This window comes from Lethenteron reissneri, chromosome 25 (assembly GCF_015708825.2).
Source record: "Lethenteron reissneri isolate LAM-NWPU_2019-01 chromosome 25, ASM1570882v1, whole genome shotgun sequence".
NCBI lineage: Eukaryota > Metazoa > Chordata > Hyperoartia > Petromyzontiformes > Petromyzontidae > Lethenteron > Lethenteron reissneri.
In genome coordinates this window covers 7345686-7368749 of record NC_083803.1, presented here as the reverse complement: position 1 = coordinate 7368749, position 23064 = coordinate 7345686, and the positions used below count along the sequence as shown (strand labels likewise).

General features: G+C 47.0%; 2 protein-coding genes across 4 annotated transcripts in view; one reads left to right on the top strand and one right to left on the bottom strand.

The window, feature by feature from the left end:
* ABCD4 (ATP binding cassette subfamily D member 4) overlaps positions 1–3040 on the top strand; it is a 30815-nt gene extending 27775 nt beyond the window's left edge. For all 3 annotated transcript variants that reach the window (XM_061559140.1, XM_061559139.1, XM_061559141.1), the window contains one exon: positions 618–3040. In XM_061559140.1, the coding sequence (XP_061415124.1) occupies positions 618–692 (75 nt within the window). In that variant the 3' untranslated portion in view covers positions 693–3040. The remainder of the gene's footprint in view (positions 1–617) is intronic.
* A 177-nt stretch (positions 3041–3217) lies between these two features.
* Positions 3218–19045, bottom strand: VSX2 (visual system homeobox 2). The gene is made up of 5 exons (XM_061559143.1): positions 18454–19045; positions 15733–15820; positions 12443–12566; positions 6776–6959; positions 3218–5602 (listed from the first exon to the last, which is right to left on the bottom strand). Exons 1-5 carry the CDS (start codon positions 19013–19015, stop codon positions 5322–5324), a joined length of 1239 nt encoding a protein of 412 aa, XP_061415127.1. The 5' UTR covers positions 19016–19045; the 3' UTR covers positions 3218–5321.
* Positions 19046–23064: the final 4019 nt, after the last annotated feature.

The window sequence follows — 23064 nt, the reverse complement described above, 5'->3', positions numbered from 1 at the left end:
GTTGCCCAAAAACTCGGAGACACAAACCAGGGGAAAAAGGACAATGTTAAAATACGCAAATATGTTATGCCCTGACTGCTACCTGTCAGCTTCCATACCGACTGCCCAAATGTGAACCCAGGGTCTCAGCCAGAGGTCGCAACCGGGTACCCGATACCTGTACCCTACCTGATACCCGGCTACCCGTACCCGGCCGGGTACGGGTACAGGTAGCCGTTTGCGACCCTGGTGCGGCCGGGTACGGGTACGAGTACGGGTAGGCCGTGAGTCACTGGTGAGTAACCGTTTGTCACTCATTTCGGGTAGGGTACGGGTACGGGTAGGGAACGGGTACCCGTACCCGGCCGAGTACGGGTAAGGAATCAAAACCCGTTTGCGACCTCTGGTCTCAGCTTCGCTGGCTCGGTGCTCTTCAACTTCTCAGCCACCTTGACCACCTCACCATTGTAGCTTCTTGAGAAGTATACCTCATCGCAGCCTCTCCCTTCTGTCCTTCATCTTTTGAAAGGCTCACTCAAAGCGTGTTGCGTTATTGTTGTTGTGATAAAGTTTTGTTGTTATTGTTGCAAATTGAAAATTATCGGAATGTCGACCCCCTCTCTCTCTTTCTTGCACAGTTCCACGACTCCATGTTGAAGTTGTACGGCAAGGGACGGTGGGAATTGCAGACTCTGTTCCATGACCCCAGGTGATGGCAGTCTCCTGCTGGATGTTGTGCGGTCAGTTAATTGCTGACCGAGACCAATGGACTCATGTTTACGGATCAAATTTGCCTTGTTTTTAAGAGAGAGAGAGAAAAAAAACAATCGCGTACATTGAAGATTTACATGTTGTGTGTATGTCAGTATGATTGCTGATCAAGACTAATGGACTTGTATTTACGAATCAAAATTGCCTTGTTTTTAAGAGAGAGAAAAAACTATTGTTTGCATTGAAGACATATGTGTCATATGTATGTATGTATGTTGAACTTCGTGTGCACTGTACATAGCCAACCGAGCTAATCGGAGGTGCAGGGAAGGACAACAAACTAAACACAAAAGCAACATTTTGTGTAAATAGAACAGTACAACAATTCATTTTGTTACATTGTTAATGTTGAGTGAGTGCACATTTTTGGTTAAATATTCAGTATATGTAATCAAATGTAACTTGACATTTTTTACATGGAAGTCTGCTGGAAAAGTGTATTTATTTTCCAGAAGTTCTAAAATGCACTTGCAATACTAAAGATTTTATAGATGAGCGAGTGATGTTTGGGTGCGTACCGCCGGTGGGCATACATCACCGTGTGTTTGATTATACGAGTGTTGCTTGTGTAGCCTGTGAATACATTTGTGCGATTGATACAGTACTATATTTCTTTAAAGTTTGTATGCTTGTAGTATTGTATTTTGTTGCAAGTGTTTGGACTTTGGTGCTGTAACAGCTGTGAACTGGTTGTATTGTTATGCTTGTCACCTAGTTTGTCTCTCACTCAGTAGCCACACTTGCATAATAGACCATGTGATACATGGGTAACAAATGTGGTGCTATGAGCCATGTTTCTATTGCCGTCCAATGATGAGACCCTCGTCCATTAAATCTTCACATCCCAACTCGAGCATTGCCACTGTCTCCTCTACGGCTTCACAAAATCCCTCTCCTCCAAGATCCAGATTATCCAAAACGCAGCTGCCAATCTCATCACTCAAACCCGTAAATGAAACCCCATTGACCGAATACTCCCAATCGCTCTGTTGGCTCCCATTCCATGCTGATCGATTTAAGATCGCAGTCTTCAAAGTCCACCTTGGACTTGCTCCTGCCCTCCTCTTCCCTCTCATCTCACTCTTCTCCTCTCCATGTTCCAGCAACCGATGTTTCCTATCGAAGCCCCCAGTCAACCTTCACTCAGTGGGAGATCACCCATTCTTCTCTGCCCCCCTTAGTCTCGAACTGCCTTCCTCCTGCCATCCGTGCTGTGGAATCCCTGTCAATCCAGGCTCAACACCATCCTTTTTTGATCTGCCTATGAGTGACTGCCTCTTTTAAATAAATATGCCCACTGTTTCTGGGCAGCATTCTTCGGTCTATGTTGCATTGATAATCTTGCTGCATGGGTGTCATGTTTACAACTGGATATGCCATCAGGTGCTGCTGTATCCAGAAGTGTATCCTGCTATCTTTTCATACCTTGTAACATTACACTATCTAAAGGTCAGAACAGAACATATTTTGTCTCTATTCAGTCAATGAACAGCACCTGTGCATGGCTTTACACCAAATCTAACTCTGTATATGTTGAGAACATCATCAGGCATGAAGATGAGTGCAGACTTGAAACAAATAGGAGCAATAATAACTCACGCAACAGTGATTTTAAGAAATCTAAAGGTGCAGTGTGGTGATGTGACATACAAGGCGTAATGGGAGTAGTGATCCACCTTTTCCTGCCTGGAAATTTTATTTTACGCGTATTATTAGCTGTATGCATTGTTTTATGTTTGACTTGCGGTATGTCTGGCTGGGATGAAAACTATTGTGTTATACTGTGAACACATTTAAGTGTGCTGGTGTACCTCATCGCTGTGTCTCACCGCTGTATCAGAGGGACATTCTGTGATGGGGCTTATGTGTCTGTGTAGCAATAGTGTAGCGGTTAGCGCGCTGTGCTACGAAAACTGGCGACCCAAGTTCAATTTCCACTCGTGGCCAATACCAGTGCCAATTATCTGAACTGAGTACCTGTTACGGTGCATAAACAATCGCCACTCGGGAGACAACATCAGCTGGGCGTGTTGCTGGCCACCCAACCCACTCGTGTGCCATGCCCATCTTCATAGGTGCTCACTAACACCACTTGCCCAAAAGTCTGTTCAGGTTATTCGAGGTAGATCTTTTTCTTCGTCTTTTCATAGTGATTCGAAGTGCAAAGTCAGATTTTATGTTTGAAACTTTCAAAGTTGGAACGTGTCTCACAGCTTCTCAGTCACGTTCATTAAAATATATCTTGATCGGTTTGTGGTTTCAGTAATCCAGTATACTCCTACCAACAAGTTAAAATCTGGTATATTTTCCACGTATTTTTTTTTACTAATATGTTGTGAAAGTTCTGTGATTTGAAAGTAATTGCACAATGTTTTTTTTACAAATCTACAGAAAGACAATTTTATTAACAAGGTACTTGGTGATTTCAAAGTACTTTGTGCTGAAAAAATGAGTTCCAATAAAGTCATTTGAATTTTTTTAAGTCGCATTTTATTGGATGTTTTGCACTAAAACTTGTTTTTCGTACGTGTGACCCAAATACAGCGTGAAGTTACTAAATAACAACAGAGGGTGGATTGTTAAAACTCGCCTTGGAAACATATCAACACGTTCATGTCAGTTTTACAAACACATAATGCTATGGGCTATCACGATAAATAACTTTAAAGGATGTACAAACGGAGAAATAAAAGTGTAGTGGTTATCTTTAGGGTCGTCTGATTTAATCGTTGGTGAGTTATTATGCAGAGTCAAGCCAATGTATTGGATTTACCAATCGTGCTGAAATGGTTTATGTAGAGCAATGCAATTCTCAGTGTGTTAGTCAAACCAGGGCAATCGAAAGATACTGATTACTTTAGTCAGTGGAGTTGAGAATTGTAATAACTGCCAGGTCACGTCTTAAGTTTTCTGTCATCCTGTAATTTCCGATTAAATTGTTACCATTACAAAGTAGGAAAATACTGAGTTCTCGTAAAGAGATTTCACTGAATTCCAGAAATATTAGTTTTGCCCACACCCGAGAAACTTTGTTCTCATGAAATAGTTTGTTCAAGTGATTAACTCGTCTCAAATTGTCGATGATGACCTCAACCTGGTTCAGCGCCCTCACTTCAACAGGAGTATGGCATCTTGACTGAGCACAATTTGTTTTACTTTCTGAAATTTCTGCTACGGTAAAGGTGCAGCCCTGCAATTGCTCGCTCACACCACTGCTTGTGGAAGGGCCTCCACTCGTGTAATATGAGGCCTTTACAAAGGTGCCCCCATGTTTGTAAAGATTTCAGAATTCTTATCGCCAAAATGTGTATGGCTTTATTTCCACTATTTGTGTAAAATATTTACATAATGTACAATGTTAGTGCTCGCTATTCGTATAATTGTCCATGTAAGGGAGAGATAATGTAATGCTGAGATTACAAACATAACTAAAGCAAACACTGCTTCTTATTTACACGGTGCTAAATTAAAATTATTAAAAACTGTGAACATAACCAAAGTTATATTTAATCGATAATGATAAAACAATAAGTATTTACAACATACAATATGTGCTTGTGGAACAGCTCTGAAATGAGTTGCAGGTATTACTCGATGCAAGTGTGGGTTTGATGACCTTAGCACAGTTTTGCAATGTGTGTATTTTTTTCTACCATAATATTCATACTTGGCTTATGCTCTTGGGTAACGTTGAACTAGATGCCGTGTGACTATTCACGCCTCGTTTAGTTAAGAAATGTGCTCCTCGCATATGACTGTCACAGCTGCAGTTTGTTCATGTTTAGCCCTTGGAACATTAACCCCTGTACAGAATTCTGTAAAATAATTAATCTCTTCGGGACTTCATTTCAGGTGGGTCTGTCTGGGTCAGCGACTCATAAAATATGTATATGCCCGACACACCACATCAAGTATATCTCTCGCTATGGGCGTCACGGTGCCACCTCCTTAAATCTATCAGCGACCCAGAAAATAGTAAGAAATTAAGCCCCGCGTCTTTCACACATTTGAATCATTGTTAAACGGCTACCGCTGCCTCTTTGGCATCACCTGCATTTGCATTCGCATCCTTCATTAAGATTCAAGGTCACTCTTGAAAATTAGACTTTTCTCGCCTCTTATTGAGTTGTCACCTGCTTAAACAAAATAAACTTGAACATCACGTAGCACTGCTCGCGGCAAATGACAAAATACGGCCATTCACCGCATGCTGGCGCTCAGAACACTCCCTGCACACCCGCCAATTACAACGGGGCAACCTTGACTGGAACAATAAAGTATGCCTTAACTGTCGCCTCTTCAATTTCTAGCACACGAATAAATATGACAACTTCTCATAAGTTAACTCGATTTGACCGAACAAACAGCGGAACAACACGGCCGATGCTGTGGGTCAACAAAGATAAAAGGGTTTACGCTGGCTGCTCGCCGCAGCTCAACTGTGGCCGCGTGTGACAAAGCCCTCTTCCCCATTCGTGCCACTCACAAGTTCCGCCACCACCACCATCATCATCATCATCCACCCCGCAGGGAACAGCTCCCATCAGCAGAGCGGCCCCGCAAGATTCGCCTTAAGAGGGAGTCCGTACCCCGGTCCTGCCGTCCCTGGCGCTTCCTCCCGACGAGTGCTGCACGGTGGCTCTGGGTCCCGGGGTACCGTGACCGACGGGACGCTGCGGGGTGCCGTGCGGGGACCCTGGCCGTGCCTTGTAAGCCGCCGCTGGGTCGCCGTCACGGGGTGACGCCGAGCTGTCCGGGTCACGGACGCCGACCTCGCGGCCCTTGAAGCCGACGTCTGTCCGCTGCTGCTGCTGCCCGTGCTTGCAGCTCTCCACGGACTTCTTGTGCATGCCTGCGCGACGTTGCGAGATGCGTGCGTGATCTTTGGGGCCGTCCATAAATGACGTCACGCGGTTTTGGACGATTTTTGACCCCCCCCTCCCTTCTCGTCACACGGCGTCACAAAAAGTCAGACCCCCCCCCCTCAAATATGACGTCACAAAGCTCTGCCCTCCCCCCTCCCCAAAAGCATATTTCCATTTTGAATAAAACATGCTTCAAATCGCTTAAACTATTGTTATTGTAGTGCGTATTTAATGTGGCGCTGCACTCTGATGTTGTAGGAGTGGTATTATAACAATGAGTGTTGTTATAACAATTGTATATTTATTTAAAGTTGCGCATTTTGATGTGACGTCACATTTCTCACCCCCCCCCCCCCCTCTTCACACATCGTCACGAAAATCTGACCCACCCCCCTTAGGTGCGTGACGTCATTTATGGACGGCCCCTTACAGCCGAGCCTGAGTCGTGAGTGTATGGTTCAGAGTTCGCCGGCAACGCTTTAGTGGTGGCAATTGTTGGTTGCGGGGCTATTTACAAGAGGGTACGTGTAAAGTGCAGCCTCAAATTAATATTCACTCAATCTCTACGGCCTCTACATTTCTGTGCCACTAAGTAAGGCCATTGTACTGGTAGGAACCACCTGGTTCCACCAGCCCACAGGGGATTATTGCGCCCGTCCGTCCGTCGTGAATCCAAAAATGGGAGGGGTGGGGCTGGGTGGAGAGGGGAGGGTGGGGAGAGGCTGGGTGGGGAGGGACTGGGTGGGGAGGGGCTGTGTGGGGAGGGCTGGGTGGGGAGTGGGAGGGGTGGGGCTGGGTGGAGAGGGGAAGGTGGGGAGGGGCTGGGTGGGGAGGGGAAGGTGGGGAGGGGCTGGGTGGGGGGTGGGAGGGGTGGGGCTGGGTGGGGAGAGGCTGCCCTTATAAAACTCAACGTTTAACCTATTCACGCCAGCTTGTGCCCGCCCTCACAGTCGGCCATATTTGCGGAATACACCACGCCGCCGTTGACCCTGGCCATTGACCGAGCAACCCAACGTTCCTACCAGCTCCCTCCGCAGGAATGTGTAAATCGTCACCTCTCGGATTTTCTTTCCTCTTTGGGGCAGTGTTATGGCCGCGTGCGTTGTTGACTTTGTGATTGTGAGCAGCTGCCGGCAGCTGAATGTGGTGGTGGTGCTCACCCAGAAGCCACGGCGCGCAGGAATCGACCGCTCCCCCCTCCTTGGCCGAGCGCAAGATGGACTCGGGCAACGGGATGGAATGTCTCACCATGGCTCCGTACAAGCCGTACTCGGCCATCACGCTGCTGCGGCCCCAGCACTTCTCACGCTTGCGCCACTTGGCTCTCCTGTTCTGGAACCACACCTGAGCACAGCAACCGACCACGCATGCACATGTGCACAGACACCGCGCAGTGCGTGAGTCAGGGGGTGACCAAGGGTGGAGCGGTGGTGGAGCGGTTAGCGCGCTGCACTACGAACCTGGCGAGCCGGGTTCGATTCCCGCTCACGGCAAACACCAGTGACGATTATCTGAACCGGTCCTGGGCCTCCCCTAGGTTGACTCAGCCTCAAATGAGTACCTGGTGCAGTGTGTAAACATTGCCACTGGGGAGACAAAGGCGGTCGGGCGTGGCGCTGGCCACCCACCCCCTCGTGTACCGTTCCGGCCTTCATAGGTGCTCGCTAACCGCACTTGCCCCTACAGTCTGTTAAGGCTATACGGGGGATCTTTGATCTTTGACCAGTGATTCACCCTAATCTAATTCACCCTAAAAAAGCAGCGTGCCAAAGGTCCAAAATGTGAAGCAGCCAGCAGCAAACAGAAATATTAACATCGTAATCGGCGATGGTGAATGCGCTTCTTGACTTGAACGAGGTTGGAACAACTTGGGAAGAGAAACGATGGGAGGGAATTCGTCAAGTCAGGCATTGCGAGGAAGAAACAGGACATGGGACGTGTTGCAAGGAACTAAATGGGGCCCCTGGCTATTTCCTTTTCCCCCACTCCAGCCTCTTCGTAGCCCGGAACTCAGGCCGTGTGGGCACTGGTGCAGTTGCACCGCCTGCACATTAGACAGCTGTGCCACTGCCTACGTCCCACCCGAGTGAAAAGGGGCATTCGGGGATGGAAGAGGCTGGGTTACGAGGCTGTGCTGGGCGAAGAGGGATCTGGGAATTGCAAGGACATGGGAAGTTGGAGCCGCATTGCAGGACAGTTTAAGTCTATAAACTGAATCCGAATCTTAAAACGATGGAAAATATACGATTAAAATGTGGCTTCTAATATATACACACTTCACATACGCTGCATAGGTATTTTGCAATAATAACTAGTAGAGAGCCAGTTGCTGAACAACATGAGATAAGGGACTGCTGTCAATTTCATACCCTTCTTACAATCCTATGGTCGGAGCACGAAAAGTAATCTGCTTTTTTTACGTAATAAAATTCCATTAAAATACTGTAAGTTGATGTATATATCCTCTAGGATTTAAATAGTATTTTAAATACTGTAATCATACGAGCACAAATCTAACAGTTGGAACAATTTTTAATGAACCGTGTCAGTCTTCTGTATTCGTTACTCTGACCTCTTCGGTGTCGCTATCTATTTTACGTTTTCCAAACATCAATTCAACGTTTATTCGTTGCTCGGAAACTTCCGTTTAGCCAGTTGCCCAGATAGTTTCGATGGCAACGACCCGCAGTCACAATCGACAGAGGTATTGCTAGAGGAGAGAGGAATCCAAGCAGCTACCAAACAGGAAACTCGAGGCAAAGATTGCATTTAATTGTATCGTAATGTAAAGTTGCCCCTATTAAAGTGTGCATCAATATTGCATCATCTGTATGTATGGCTAACCTTTCAAAATAGCGTGACTTTGTTTTTAATATTGACGATGTTTTCCTAAAAAAACACTTTACGTCATTCATATTCATACACATCATACTGCCAGAGTAATGTCAGAAAAAATACAAAATAGATTTAAACATTTTATATGAAAAGTATTAGGTACGAGTAAAAAAACGAATATGTTCCATTAAGCGGTTCCCTGTTGATAACGCATGCACGTGTAAAAACGATGTCTTCAGCAGCAAAACACAACAGGAGCCAGAGCACGCTTCGTATAGCAATGTGACATAATTCTTGCGCAAGTTGTGAATGTTTTAATTTGTTTAGTTTAGGCTTAAGAGAGAAAACAATACACGCCTATAGTGGCGTCATTCTTCTTCAGGTCCAACATTGGCTGTTGCCACTATTACATATAATGAGCTGATTTAAGTCGAGTCTAGGTGAACGCTTGTACATCCCGCAACTCGCGTTTTTACGTGAACGCGAGGCTCATCCAACCATCTGTCGATCTGCTAAGGCTCCCCCCCCCTCCATCTCCTCCACCTCCTTGCTCCTGCTTCCGAGTTTCCTCGCTCTGCCTGGTCAATGAGACACGGCCTGTCAATGGGGGAGCCGGGGCAGCAACACGTGAATGACGTCCCCTTTGATTATGTCACGCGCCGAAATCACGGTCACGTCGTGGCGAGTCACGGTGGGTGGCTGGGTCAAGTGCGTGTGGGCAACCCGCAGCATTGATACAGCGGCGATTATCTGTGGGTTGCTGTACCCCCACCCCCCATAATGGACAGCGGTGTATATGTAAACCCCCCACCCCATCACCACCACACGCAAAGTAATTCAAGGGTAGCTCCTTGGGGAACCGAGAGAGAAACGCATGTTCACGATGTCATCACGCCCCCCAAACATCGCCATAGCTTCTTCCCCGCTATGATTCGCTGTGTAATTTGCAGAGATTATACAGCAAATCAGATTCGAGTGATATGGTATATCAACTCGGGTCTGCTGTGCAAGCTGCCTTAGAGATTCAGATCCAAATCTACATGTTTAAAAATATATCTTTTGCTAAATTTTCAATTTAAAATTTGAAGCTTTCGTGACTGCAAGGATTCATATTCTTAGGTTTTTTTCGGTAAAGTCACGTAGGTAAAAAAATTTAAATTTAAATTAATTAAAGTAAAATAAATAATAAAATAAATCGCTCGTGCTGTGACGGTTCCACCTGAAAACGGAAGCTTGTGTTTGCCTCCGAAACGTCGTGATTTTTATTTTATTTTTTATTTTACTTTTATTAATTTTATTTGACATGACTTTACCGATAAAAACTAAGAAAATGTTCTATTTAGTTTGGTTTACAACACTGCTGGATGAAAGCATCCCACACATCGTGTCGGTCGTGGAAGTTTGTTTGAGTTTACTTTACCCCGCAGTTCAGTGCGGGTTGGTGAAAGGAGGAGGAGGGGGGGGTTATTCTTTAGCCATTGGAACTCAAGTCGTCAGCTTCACGGCGCAATGCGCAGCATCGCCCCACTCCAGAACTCCCGATTAAATGATTACAGTCATACCCCGATTTACGTCGTTTTGCAAATATGTCCCTGACAGCATCGTCCGTCTTCTCTCGTATCCGTCGCTTCAGCCTTCCTCTCCACCTACGCTGTAAATCGCTTTGATTGAAGTCGTTTCCATATTCGTCGTCGCACCGTTCAGGAACGCATCCCCTAATGTAAACCGGGGTATTGGCGTATTACGCTTGTTTCCCCGGCAAGTCCCGGTGAGTCCCACGACTCCTTTTCACGAGGGTCCTGCCAAGTTTGCACGGCAAGTGGGCGATGTTTCCAATGTAGATTGGAACTGACTAGTTTCCGGGTAAGCATTTTTTCTACTTTGGACCATGACGACAGCACACAGTAGCCTACTTTAACACGTCGTAGTAGAAGGAGGAGGAGGAGGCTTTCGCGACCAATATCCATAAGAGTGTTTTTTGGGTGAGATCGCGTAAATAGAAATGTGTCGTTAAACCGGCCAATTCGATACGTGTTCAGCACACCGGTGTGTTGGCTGTCGCCTGGTGAGGCTGGTTGTAATTACCGGGGAAACGTCGTACTCGAATTACAAATGTTGTGGGTTTACTCTCCGACACACCGGTGTGCTGAACGAGTAACGAATTGGCATGTTTCGTTTACGTGACAACCCTTACTAATTGGCTATGTCGGATGGTGGTGGCGAGTTTAACGAGACATTTATATTTATGCGATCTCACCCAAAAAAAACCTATATTATGAATGGCCTACTTGTTGTGAACGACGTTGCAGGATCGTCCTTAAACGTCCAATGTGAAGCAGACGGCGTGTATTATTTTGTATGCTTTGTAGACCCACAGTAGTAACCCGATATAACAAAACAACAAAAAACGAGCCCGAGCAATGTACTTTAGCTGGAATTGTCTCTTGCACTGAGGGGCGGATTCACCGTCGTCGTAATCGTGTTGTCGGTATCACTGTTGAGTCGCTCCTTCTCCTAAGCACTTGAGACAATAATAAGGCGGATTTAATGTGGCACAACGCAGGTTCATTAAGTGTATCTGCCGCTCAGCGTGCCTGATCTCATCCAATTCCTTGCCCTTTGTGCGTGAAGTTAAGACTTTGCTTAACATGTGACTCTTACTGGTATTGGTATTTTTCTTATTTTAACGTGTTCAAGGGTGCATTTTAAATGCCCTCCCTCTGTGATAAAGTATGACGTACAAGACTAAACTGTAAACGTGACGTGTTGGAGCGGTGGAACAGTGGTTAGCACACTGGGCTGCCAACCCAGCGCCCCGCATTAGATTCCCAGCCACGGATGACATCAGTAGCGACTGTTATCTGAACCAGTTCTGAGCCTCGACTGGGTCTACTCAGCCCGAACGGAGTAACTAGTTCGGTGGGTATGAAATATCAACACTGGGGAGAATAAGACGGCAGGACGTGGTGCTGACCACACCACTGCCTTCGGTAACCCACACTGACCAAAGTAGTGAAGTATGGTCAAACAACCCTCAAGATCAGCAAGGCGTGGAGAAGACTTCGTCCAGCAGTGGAGAGACTAAGTGTCTTTGCATGCATAAATATGTCACGTGCCAAGGTCAATTGCACTAGTGAGTCATTTTGTTCGATTTAAATGTATATTTCATTTATCAGATAAAATATGAATATATCAGGTAATTCTGTGCAGACATTACAGAATATTGCACTAAATAATCTAATGGGGATTTTTTAATGTAATTATTATCACAATCAAACATATAATTTTGTCATCTGTGCCATGATTAGTATGGAGGTACTATAATCTGCCCGAACCGATTTTGTGTTGCAGGGCATTTCATATTTAGTTTTCATTTAACACTGATCTACGTTTGTGATATTTTTATACCTGACGTGATGTAGTGTTTTTGTCGCATTTGTTTTGACATTTCTCTTTGTTCTGATTGCTGTACTTAATTGCTGTACTGTTTAGCCATTTTCCGTGACCAAAGTAACGTTTGCACGCGAGACGTCATCCTGGTCTCCTGAGTTCTCATCTTGTTAAACAAAATCAACTCGAAACTGAGAATAATATATTAATATATAGAATAACAACAAACAACACAGAGTTTTCAAAACAACTCCCCTCCAAACTAAGTACTCAGCTTGACAGCAGAAGGACGAGGCGGGCGCCCGGGTCATTTCGCACCGCAACCGGTGACTCCGCAACGCGAGCGCGTGAATCACCCCTCACGGATCGCCCCACAACATCGCCTCTCTGCTCATCACGACTGTGGCCATGCAACCCAAACTATGGCCCCGTTTAGGAAAACGACTGTGGTCTGCACTCCTTTAACGGAGCAGGGGGAGTAGCAAAACTACACGAACTCTCTCTCTCTCTGCTGAAGCCCTCTCGTCGTGCCGAGCGGACCTCGACATTGAAGCTCCTGATCGTGTTTCTGCCATCTCATGTGCAAGAGTAGAATGTTGAACCTGGATGCGGTCTTCGGGCAGCTCGGTTTTCATGGCCAGCATCTCCCTGGCGTACACGTCCGGATAGTGTGCCTCGTTGAAGGCCTTCTCCAGCTCCTCCAGCTGGTACGACGTGAAGATTGTCCTGCAAATAGTCAGAATCTCGATTTAGACTGGAAGAATTCGATGATTGTAACGAAGTGAAATTATTTTTTTTAATCCGGATAACCATGCGCAACCGTTGCTGTGTTATGAGTTGTGCATCGATAATCGTTAAGGTAGCCGTCGCATTTTTTTTAACAAGTGCAAGCGATGTCAGAGCTATTATAGCCGCGTAAGAGCATAGCAAACAATATTTAAAAAATGCGGATTCGTACAGCGTCTGATTGCGACCGCGTCTCATGATGCTGTGCAGAAGCGATGTGCAACATTTATATGACACAGAGTATCAGTCGGTCATCGGCACGGGCAAAACAAGGAAAGTATTGAGCCTGCACTTGAACAGAGGCAGACAGTTGACAGCACAGGTGGCTGGGGGAAGAGACTTCCAGACGATGGGGGCAGCAGAAGAGAATGAGCGACCTCCCACTCAGCGAAGGTTGACTGTGGGCCTTGGACATAAAACGTCGTTCGCTTGCTCTGTTCAACTTTCATTTCATAGTTAGTTATAATTTTCACTCTCACGACGCCGAATTGAACGATATCATCAAGATATTCTTGGGTCTTTCGGTAAAGTCACGTAGATAGGTTCAATAATATGAATTCCTGAAGTCACGAAAGCTTTAAGTCAAGATTTCATCAAGGCTCGCCGAGTCTCAACACACGTCTTCCAGGAGGTTCCTGCATGTGGATATTTTGACGATTGCATCCGTGCGCGTCTTTTCGCACTTCGCCACGTGCCCGCTGCGGGTGCACGCGGTCGGGGTACGATGCTGCGTTGCTCATTGCTGGTTACGCGAAATAGGGGCGGCCGCGGTGACGAGATGTTATCTTCCTCGCCTGTTCTACTGGAGTTCGTGCGTTCGATCCCGACCCTGATGCCTGTATAGATATGGAGTTTGCATGTTCTCCCCGGAGTCGCGTCCTACGGTTTTCCCCCTTCTCATTAAGAAACATGCGTTTGGAGTGTTTGGTTTGCTATGAATTTCCACGTGACGAGCCACTTCGTTGAGCTATCTATCATTTATTTTAAAACTACTCACGGGCACGCACACCTTTTCTGTTCTATATACACACGTATAATTTGGTCATCACTTGCAACAGAGACGTTGCGCATCATATATCATCGAACGTTCAACAAAGTTGGGAAAGCAGTTTATTTTCATTCGTGATAATGTTCTCACAGCGATAACAGTAATATTATGAACGTGTGTTGAGTGACATCGGAAGCGGTCCTTGTCCCTTGAGCACACACTCCCTTCACCACCAGCCCCGCACTGACCGCCCCAGCGAAGTATGGTCAAACGACCCTCATGAGCGATACAGCGTTAAGCGGTCTTCATCCAGCGGTGCGTTGACAGAAGGGCAACTACATCATTACATTCATAACACATTGTTATTGTTATCCTGATGTGTGTTTCTCTTCGGTTCAACATCATAGCGCTGTAATGTTTTAAATAATATTTTTAAATACCTAAATCATTTCAACAACAATGTGATACGTGTTATCCGTGATGTAAACACTTTATATGTTCGTCTATATGCGATGATATTACATGTACAGTCAGCACGGGTTTCCCTCGCTTTGTGCGGTAGTAGATGCGTTCTTCAAAAAACAATGGGCGCGCAAAGCGAAACTGCACGAGACGCCTGCCTGTCGAGTAGCGCACACGGTATACACACAGCACATACACAGCACACACAGTAGACACACAGCACACACACAGCACGCACAGTACACACACACTTCACACACACAATACACACACAGCACACACACAGCACACACACTACACACACACAATACACACACACTACACACAGTACGCACACACACTACACACAGTACACACACACACTACACACACACTACACACAATACACACACAATACACACACACTACACACACACACTACACACACAGTATACATACACACTATACACAGTACACACACACAATACGCACACACACGCAATGTTGTCCCACGTCCGACCGCATAGCCGCATGTGAGTGAATTCAACCTGCATAGAGCGAATTTTTTGTAGAAATAAATAAGAATCGTACAAACCAACCCCGCATAAAGCGAGGGAAACCTGGATAAGCTATTGCCAGGGGCTCTGCTGATGAGCAATAAATGGGCAAACCCGGCCCAGAGTTTGCGTGTTTAAACATAACGCTGCTTGTTAATATGATTCTCGACGGCCACTAAGCTGATTAAACAAACCTGTCAACCCCTTATCAGTGCCCTAACTTATTACAGACCAATTCAGACCTTATTGGTCACCCCGTGCCGTTATAAATCTCAATGTTCATCCTACAAAGTCCCATCACAAGGGAGAAACACAGACAAAACAGACAAAATAAATGCTTTGCACTTATCGAAACGACTGTACGTCGTCTGGACATTAAAACTCAATTTCCCTGTACAAGAATACGGGCTAAACCGTATTGGTTGACAGGCATGCTGAAAGGTAGCCATATATATTTAATAGGGTAGATGTAGAGCGGAAGCTCATGTGTGCAGGATAGTTTATCAACTGTCTGCTGGAATCGGTGGCGTGGCTCACTGCGCTATGAGCCCCGTGTCCTGAGTGCCATAGCCCGACCACGGCTCTCATCAGTGGCGAGCGATTCACGGCCGAACCGCTCCTGGGACCTTCACCAAACCGCACTGGGCAGCGTGGTGGAGTGTGGTGCAACACCCCTATTGACTGACTCGGCATTACGACTCCTCCATTTATAGGAGTGATGATGACATTAAAAAAAAAACCTCAACACTGTGGCTTTAAGAAGAAAACGTGTATTGTAATAAGCGACGTTTCGGGAAATGACCCTTCTTCACAGCACACGGAGAGGCCAGAGAAGTAGACTCGTCTAGCAGTGGATTGACAAAGGGCTGTACATACGGTGTATACCGTGTGCTGGAGTCTCAATGTACCCAAGAGATCAGCTGGAGTGTTGGTGCCGGGTGGATTTGGTGCATCACGGAACCGTGAATGATGTGGGGAGGCCTTCATCCAGCAGTGGATTGATCATGGCTGGAGATGAATGTTGGGAACAAGAGGCATGTGCCGCCCTGTGTCAGACCTCCCACTCTTCCCTGTGGCCCGGAGCCCCCCCCCCCCGCCCCCCCAACTCGCACTCTCTCACCTGTGCCGTCGCTTCTTCCGCTTTTTCGACTGGCAGCCGTTGGAGACATTCAATGCGCACCTGTCTCCCGACGAGATGTCTTCAGAATCTGAGAAGGAATTGATCAATCAGTAAATGACAATGACATCCGAGAGAAACGTCACTCGCGCGAGCGAACGCTAACAACAAGAAACACATCTCGATTTGAAGCTTTCGTGACTGCAGGAATCCATACTCTTTGGTTCTTTCGGTAAAGTCACGTAGGTATCAAATAAAATAAATCACGACGTTTTCGGGCGCAACACAAGCGTCCGTCATCAGGTGGGAAAGCAGATCAAGCAGATCCTGCTTTTATTTTATACCTACGTGACTTTACCGAACGAACCAAAGAGTAAAGAAAAACATCCACATCGGAAAATTCGCACACCATCGGACAATGTTAAGATGCGTATATCCAGCGCAGTTGAACGTTTATAATAACAATTCATTGTTAATTTACGTTCACTGTCTATGAGGTTATATGCTTAATTTTGAGAATAATCATTGCTTTCGCTAAAGTATTTGATGTGGTTGAGTGTCCATTATTCGTGCTGTTAGCTATTGTGCAGAATGTCGCGGGGTGTTTTGTCTGTAAGCAGGTACGTGCGTACTCAAAGTAATACTGATTTACAGCGCTTCTGAATACGCTGCTGTATCCATAATACAGGGGGGGGGGGGTTTCTGGGTGAGCTCGCGTAAATATATAAATGTGTGTTCTGTGCATGACAAACCTTACTAATTGGCTGCGTCGTGTGGTGGCGGGTTTAACGACACGTTTATATATTTACTCTGTGTAATGGGTGATATTGCTCGGGAAAGTCTACGTGCTACACTGCTGTATGAAGGACGGTTCGGACGTTTGCCGTGGCCGTGGCCGCGAATCGAACTGGGCGCGCGACGTGAAACGCACACTTCGCTGATAGCTGCACCACCGCTTCCACCCCGCGTGTCAATTATCAAAAGCGACGGAATGAGTGATTGTAACAGTTACGTTTCGACTATAAGTTGTTAAACAACAACGTCTGCGTCAGTTACATGTTTTGATCGAGCCGCATTCGGACAAGAACCAACGCAATGTCCGGCACGTGGCAACTTTATCCCAAGTCAAGTCAATTTTATTTCTTTTGCTCACGCGCGTCGGCACGTTTTTGGCACAAATCTGCCACTCCAAAAGCGCCGTCATCACATCATTGCTCAAACACAAACAATTATACACAATGAGAAACTGTATTATCAATAGCCAATGCAGGGGCAACGATTCTGAGAGCAATGACAAAACTGTCAGCTTGAAGTTTACCTCTTATTGGTTCTTTCGGTAAAGTCACGTAGAAGGGAAATAATAAAGTAATAAAAATTAAAATAAAAAATACAACTCTCACGACGTTTCGATTGCAACACAAGCAATCATCATCAGGTGTGAACACCACAGCAAGAACATTTTAAAACAGTGGCTGTGGTTTTCACACCTGATGATGATTGCTTGTGTTGCAATCGAAACGTCGTGAGAATTTGATTGTTTTATTTTTATTATTTTATTATTTCCCTTCTACGTGACTTTACCCAAAGAACAAAGAATATGAATCCCTGCAGTCACGAAAGCTTTAAATCGAAATTGAAGTTTACCTCTTAACTTAAAGCTTTCGTGACTGCAGTAATTCATATTCTACGGGTCTTTTTTGTTGTTATTTTTACTTTTTTTTTAACCTATCTACGTGACTTCACCGAAAGACCCATAGAATTAGAACTTTACCTTCCAACAAAATCCAGCCGCCTTTGCGTCTGAAACGCAACTAACCAAGCCCACGATTCCGCGAGCTGTTCGCGCCAGCAGACATCAAACGGCTGCTCTCCGACGCGTCTTCGGGTCGCACCGCGCGTTATTCGGAAATGATGTCCGACATTTCGCTCCACGTACTGGAACTGAAAAAGCTCCCAGCACGTGAAGCGAAACGTCGGACATCATGCCGATTTTGTTGTTGCTATAGCCTAAAAGCTAGTTCACGATAGTAGACCGTGATTCCGTGTTGGCAGTGGTGAATACGCACAACTAACAACAGCAAACTCAGCACACACCTCTTCTTAACAAGGACAATGGCCCGAAACGTCTGTTCAGCCGTTCCGAAACCATTCGCTCAAGGTCCGAGCGCGCGCTCCACGTGCAAGCAGCTTCCTCAGTTCCGAGAACTTTCTGGAAGCAACACCCAGCGCGTGGATCGAAACGTCGGACAACGTGCCGTCACGTCGAACAACACGCGCACACAACCAGAACACAACCAGAACACACGCCGCCGCATCGTAGCTATTGCAACACAACAACAAAGATCCCCCGTTTCGCCTTAACAGACTGTAGGGGCAAGTGCTGTTAGCGAGCATCTATGAAGGCCAGGACGGTACACGAGGGGGTGGGTGGCCAGCACCACGCTCGACCGCATTTGTCTCCCTAGTGGCGATGTTTACACACCTGCACCAGGTACTCATTTGAGGCTGAGTCGACCTAGGGGAGGCCCAGGACCGGTTCAGATAATCGTCACTGGTGTTGGCCGTGTGCGGGAATCGAACCCGGGTGGCCGGGTTCATAGCGCAGCGCGCTAACCGCTACACCACCGCTCCCCAACACAACGCACACAACACGACACCCCATACCACCACCACGACCCCCTCCATCCGCAGTCGCCCGCGCGTGAACGCCGACGCAGCCCTCACCCGAGCTGTACTCGTGGTGGCTGTCGAGGTGCGGCGCTGCTCTGCACGCGAGTGCGGCCAGGTGCGGGCCCATGACCCCCCCGTGTCCCGCCGCCCTCGCGTCCCCCGCGCTGTGCAGGGCCTCCAGGAAGGCCGCGGGAGGCGCGTAAAAGGCCGAGAAGGCGGCGTGACCCACGAAGCCGTGCATGCCGCCGCCCATGCCGCCCATGCCGCCGCCGGCGTGCAGCACGGAACGCGCGGCGGCCAATTGGAGCATGGCCGGGTCCACAGCAGGACGCGGGGGCTCCCGGTTCAGCCCCAGGATCTCCTGGATGGCGAACCCCGTGGAGCGGCGGGGAGCCACCGGGCCGTGCACCGCGAGCGCGGCGTTCGGGCCGCTGGGTGGGACCACCACGGCGCACGGCGGGACGGACACCGTCGGGGCAGGGGTCAGTGCAGGGGTCGAGCTGCCCCCCTTCGTTGTGCGGGTGGCTTTGCCGGTCCCGCTCTCGTGGCCGCGCGGCTTGCCATGCTGCGGCAGAGGCTCCGGGGCGGTGGCGCGCGTGCCCTCCTTCTCTGTCATGGTGAGGCCCCCGCGGGTCGGAAGAGCTGGGGTGCGTGGCCGCGAGCGTTGGCCCGGGCGCGGCGCGTTATTTATGCGCTCTGGGGGCGGGATCCCTGCAGACACCCCCGCCGCACGCAGCGCCGAGGTTCGGGGGGCCGGGGGTCGGCCCAGAGGCTCGCCGCTGACCGTTTGGGAGTTGCCCGTAATCCGGTCACGCCACTCACAACACAGTGGGACGCGGGGTCGGCCCACACGCCAGCTCATACAACCCGCCCGCCATCCCATGCACCAGCAGTCCACGCACCTGCGTATGCCACCATTCATCACATGCAATCAGACAGGGCAGCACATACACCATTCCACACGACCAGTTCCTCGCGTCAGGTCATGCATCTGCACATACACCTACCAATGAACCAGTCAATACAGCGGCCAATACACGAGATCATATATATTTAAACACACGCCAACACGTACACTCCCATCTTAGGCCATCTAATAGGCAAACCCATACATACGCACACTCATCTCACTCACATCATCTCGCACGCCAGCCCTGCATGGTGCAGATGTACAATTCAGGATTCGTCCCAACCCAAGAATTGAGCGCAGAGGCTGCAATGCGCCGCTTGCCCAAATCGCAAACTCTCGTAATTACCCCTCGGCTCTCGAGCACAAGTTTCAGACCATATATAGATGGCAGACTATTTTTACTCACGACACACTGTGGGAACTCATAATAAATTCCATAACGGGGGGTTATATAAAGCAATAATTTGTTTCAACAATGCGATTTTACGCAGGCCACGGAAACGCATCCGAAATTATCATTCGAAGTAATAAGCCCTTTTTAAACTACTTAATTTGGATTACGCATTCGCCCTTATTGTGCTGCACAGGGACAGCTGCCACTGGGGGTGTCGTGTACATTTTTTTAGATTAAATGGAACGCGCTGTAACAAATCATTCATGTTTAATATCATTAGTTGGCTTAGAAAAACAAAACCAAAAATCATCCCTCGTGTGTTTGTCATTGCTCTGTGCCGTTGTTTTAATTGAATATGAGAGTACACCTGTCGGCTCGGATAGAGACCCATCGTAATCGGACAACACAAACGAGATGTACCAGATGTGCAGTCAACGGTGCGCGCACCACAAACACAAGTCGAAGGATGCACTGGCAGCTTTATGAGAGGATTGACAGGATTGCATACATCTGACGTCACCGACATCCAATACATTCGTAGAAAATTAGTTTTTCATATACTGTGTATATATATACACACACACACACGGTACGTATAACCTCCCTAAAGAAGTTATCGCAGTGGAAACTGCGTGCCAAACGATACACACACATTCTGTAAAGTTGGTAATCACACCATCGTCTTCAACCATGCTCGATCCACTGCTGAATGAAGCTCTCTCCCCAAGACGTTGCCACCTCGCACTCGAGTCGTGCGATGCAACAATCCACCGAGCGGCTGCCCTGCATGAGCTGATTTCATCTGCAAAGTTAGTTGATAGTAAATCCGCGAATAGTTTCGATTTAAAGCTTTCGTGACTACAGGGATTCATCTTCTTGGTTCTTTCGGTAAAGTCGCGTAGAAGGGAGATAATAAAATAATAAAAATAAAACATAATAAAATAATACAATTCTCACGACGTTTCGGCCACAACGCAAGCAGCCGTCCTCAGGTAAAGAACAGGTCTGTCGGAAAGACAGCGTCTGAATGAACACCGCCAAGCTTGGCGTGAGAATTGTATTATTTTATTGCTTTATTTTATTATCTCCCTTCTACGTGACTTTACCGAAAGAACCAAGAAGATGAATCCGCGAATAGTGTTTGAAGCGCTGTTTAAAGCGATGTGTATAGGAACATTGGACACACATGTATATTATATATCGCTATATATTGTATCATTACATTAATCACTCATCCGCGTGTATGACTTCTTTGTGAGTTTTAGGACGTGTGTGTGATTATATATATACACATTGGTTTATATAATGGCCCTTGTTATATAAACTGTACAGCCAATTGAAGATATTGCCAATTGTAATTGCATTAAGCTTTCAGTTACGAGTCTTTTCAGCCCATCATGCTTTTGGGCGTCGATGCCGCTTTGTGGGACGCAGACAGAGTCGTCGTCGTCGTTGTATGAAGTGCACCCAGACCCGGCATGGACAATGTGGAAAGTGCACCTGTGCGCTTGCTTGCGAACTGTTCGTTTGCTAAATGATTTCTGTTCGCTTACAAAAAAAATTCCGCGTGAAACGGGCGAGTTTAACTCGGGCTGGTGAACGATTTCGACGACCCGAGGCAGCACAACGGACACCTTTTGCTCACCGCTCACCGCGTGAGCAACAGCGGCCTTTGGCTGGCCATCGAACAAAGAAGACGGTCAACTGCACCACTTCTGCGACCGTCTGGAACGCTCTTCCTTCCGATATTAGGACGCCACTGGAGCTATGCACTTTTAAATCTAGATTGAAAACTCACTTGTTGAGGACTGCGTTTGTGTGCTTAGTTTGTTGCCCCCCCCCCACCCCCGCACCTCCGATTAGCACGGTTGGCTACGTACGATGCGAAAGAAGTTTAACATACATAGCTACGATTCAGGATTCTAGCGACGCACGCTGCTTTTCCCGGCGTGAATTAACGAGTGAAAGAGTGAGTGAACCTTGCGTGAGTTTCAGAGCGAATGTGCACTCGGTCGTTCAGACGCAGCCCTCGCACAACCGACGCGCGTGTCTCTGGAACGATGGCGCATGCAGTGGCTGGAGAGCTTTCACTACAAACACAGCGACCCGAGGTCGATTCCAGGCCAACATCAGTGAAGAATATCTGAACCGGTCCCGGGACTTGCCGAGGTCGACTTGGCCAAAAAATAAGTACCTGATGCGTTGTGTAATAAACTCAGCAATGGAAAGACAAAGGCGGTCGGGCGTGTTGCTAGCCACACTACCGCCTTGTCTACCGTGTTGGCCTTCGTAAGTGCGCACTAACAACACTTCCCCCAACAGCCTGTGTAGGCTACACGGGGGATCTTTGTCTTTATTTAAAAAAAAAACTCTCGTCTCTCTGTTTCATGTCTCTGTATTTCGATTTAAAGCTTTCGTGACTGCAGGGATTACATTTTCTTGGTTCTTTCGGTAAAGTCACGTAGAAGAGAAATAATAAAGTAATAAAAATAAAACAATAACATTATCACGACGTTTCGATTGCAACACAAGCAATCATCATTAGGTGTGAAAACCACAGAAAATAAATTTTGAAAAAAGTGGTTTTCACACCTGATGACGATTGCTTGCGTTGCAATCGAAACGTCGTGAGAATTTTATTGTTTTATTTTTATTATTTTATTATTTCCCTTCTACGTGACTTTACCGAAAGAACCAAGAATATGTCTCTGTATGTTACTCCACGCTGTTGACCTGTTATCTGTATGTCCGACTGTATAACATGCCCGTCTGTATGTACTATACACTACACGTGTCTGTCTAACGGACAGGTATGGAGGCTTCGCAAACCTCACTCACTCAGCGCAAGCCGCTTGCAAGCTTAACGCGCGTGTGAACTTTCATTCCGGATAATTGTGACTTCAAATTAATTCCCAACCCCCCCTCCACCCACCCACCCAACCTCACCACTGTTATTGCCTCCTTGTTAATCGCGTTTGGTTCAGGGCTATGGAGAGAGAGAGAGTGGGGGGGGGAAAGCGTGCTCTATAAACCTGCAGAGGGAAGAAGAAAAAAAAGCAGATTAAGGCCGAATTTGAAGCATTGGGAGTTATTAAGTTACATGGAACTCATGCAGATGAGGAATTAAGTCTTTGCAAGCCGCGTGCTGTATTTGCATACATATAGTTACGGTCTGATCTTTCTCTTGAGTGGAAATCGTTTGGACACAAAAAATGCAATTACGGAAGTAAAAATAAGCGATCGGACTTAATGTGTCGAATCACCGTTAGATGAGCGATGTAACTGTGTTTAACAAAATCAAATAAAACTAAATGAAAAAAAGCAGGTGTTGATTTTAAAATCGACATCGGGGAGGTGTGTT

Excerpts from the sequence above, each read along its gene's own strand:
- VSX2 (XM_061559143.1), bottom strand. The coding sequence starts at position 19,015 with ATGACAGAGAAGGAGGGCACGCGCGCCACCGCCCCGGAGCCTCTGCCG. Across the intron at positions 15,821-18,453 it reads CCACCACGAGTACAGCTCGG|ATTCTGAAGACATCTCGTCG; the intron begins GTGAGGGCTGCG and ends ATTCCTTCTCAG. Across the intron at positions 12,567-15,732 it reads CGGAAGAAGCGACGGCACAG|GACAATCTTCACGTCGTACC; the intron begins GTGAGAGAGTGC and ends GACTATTTGCAG.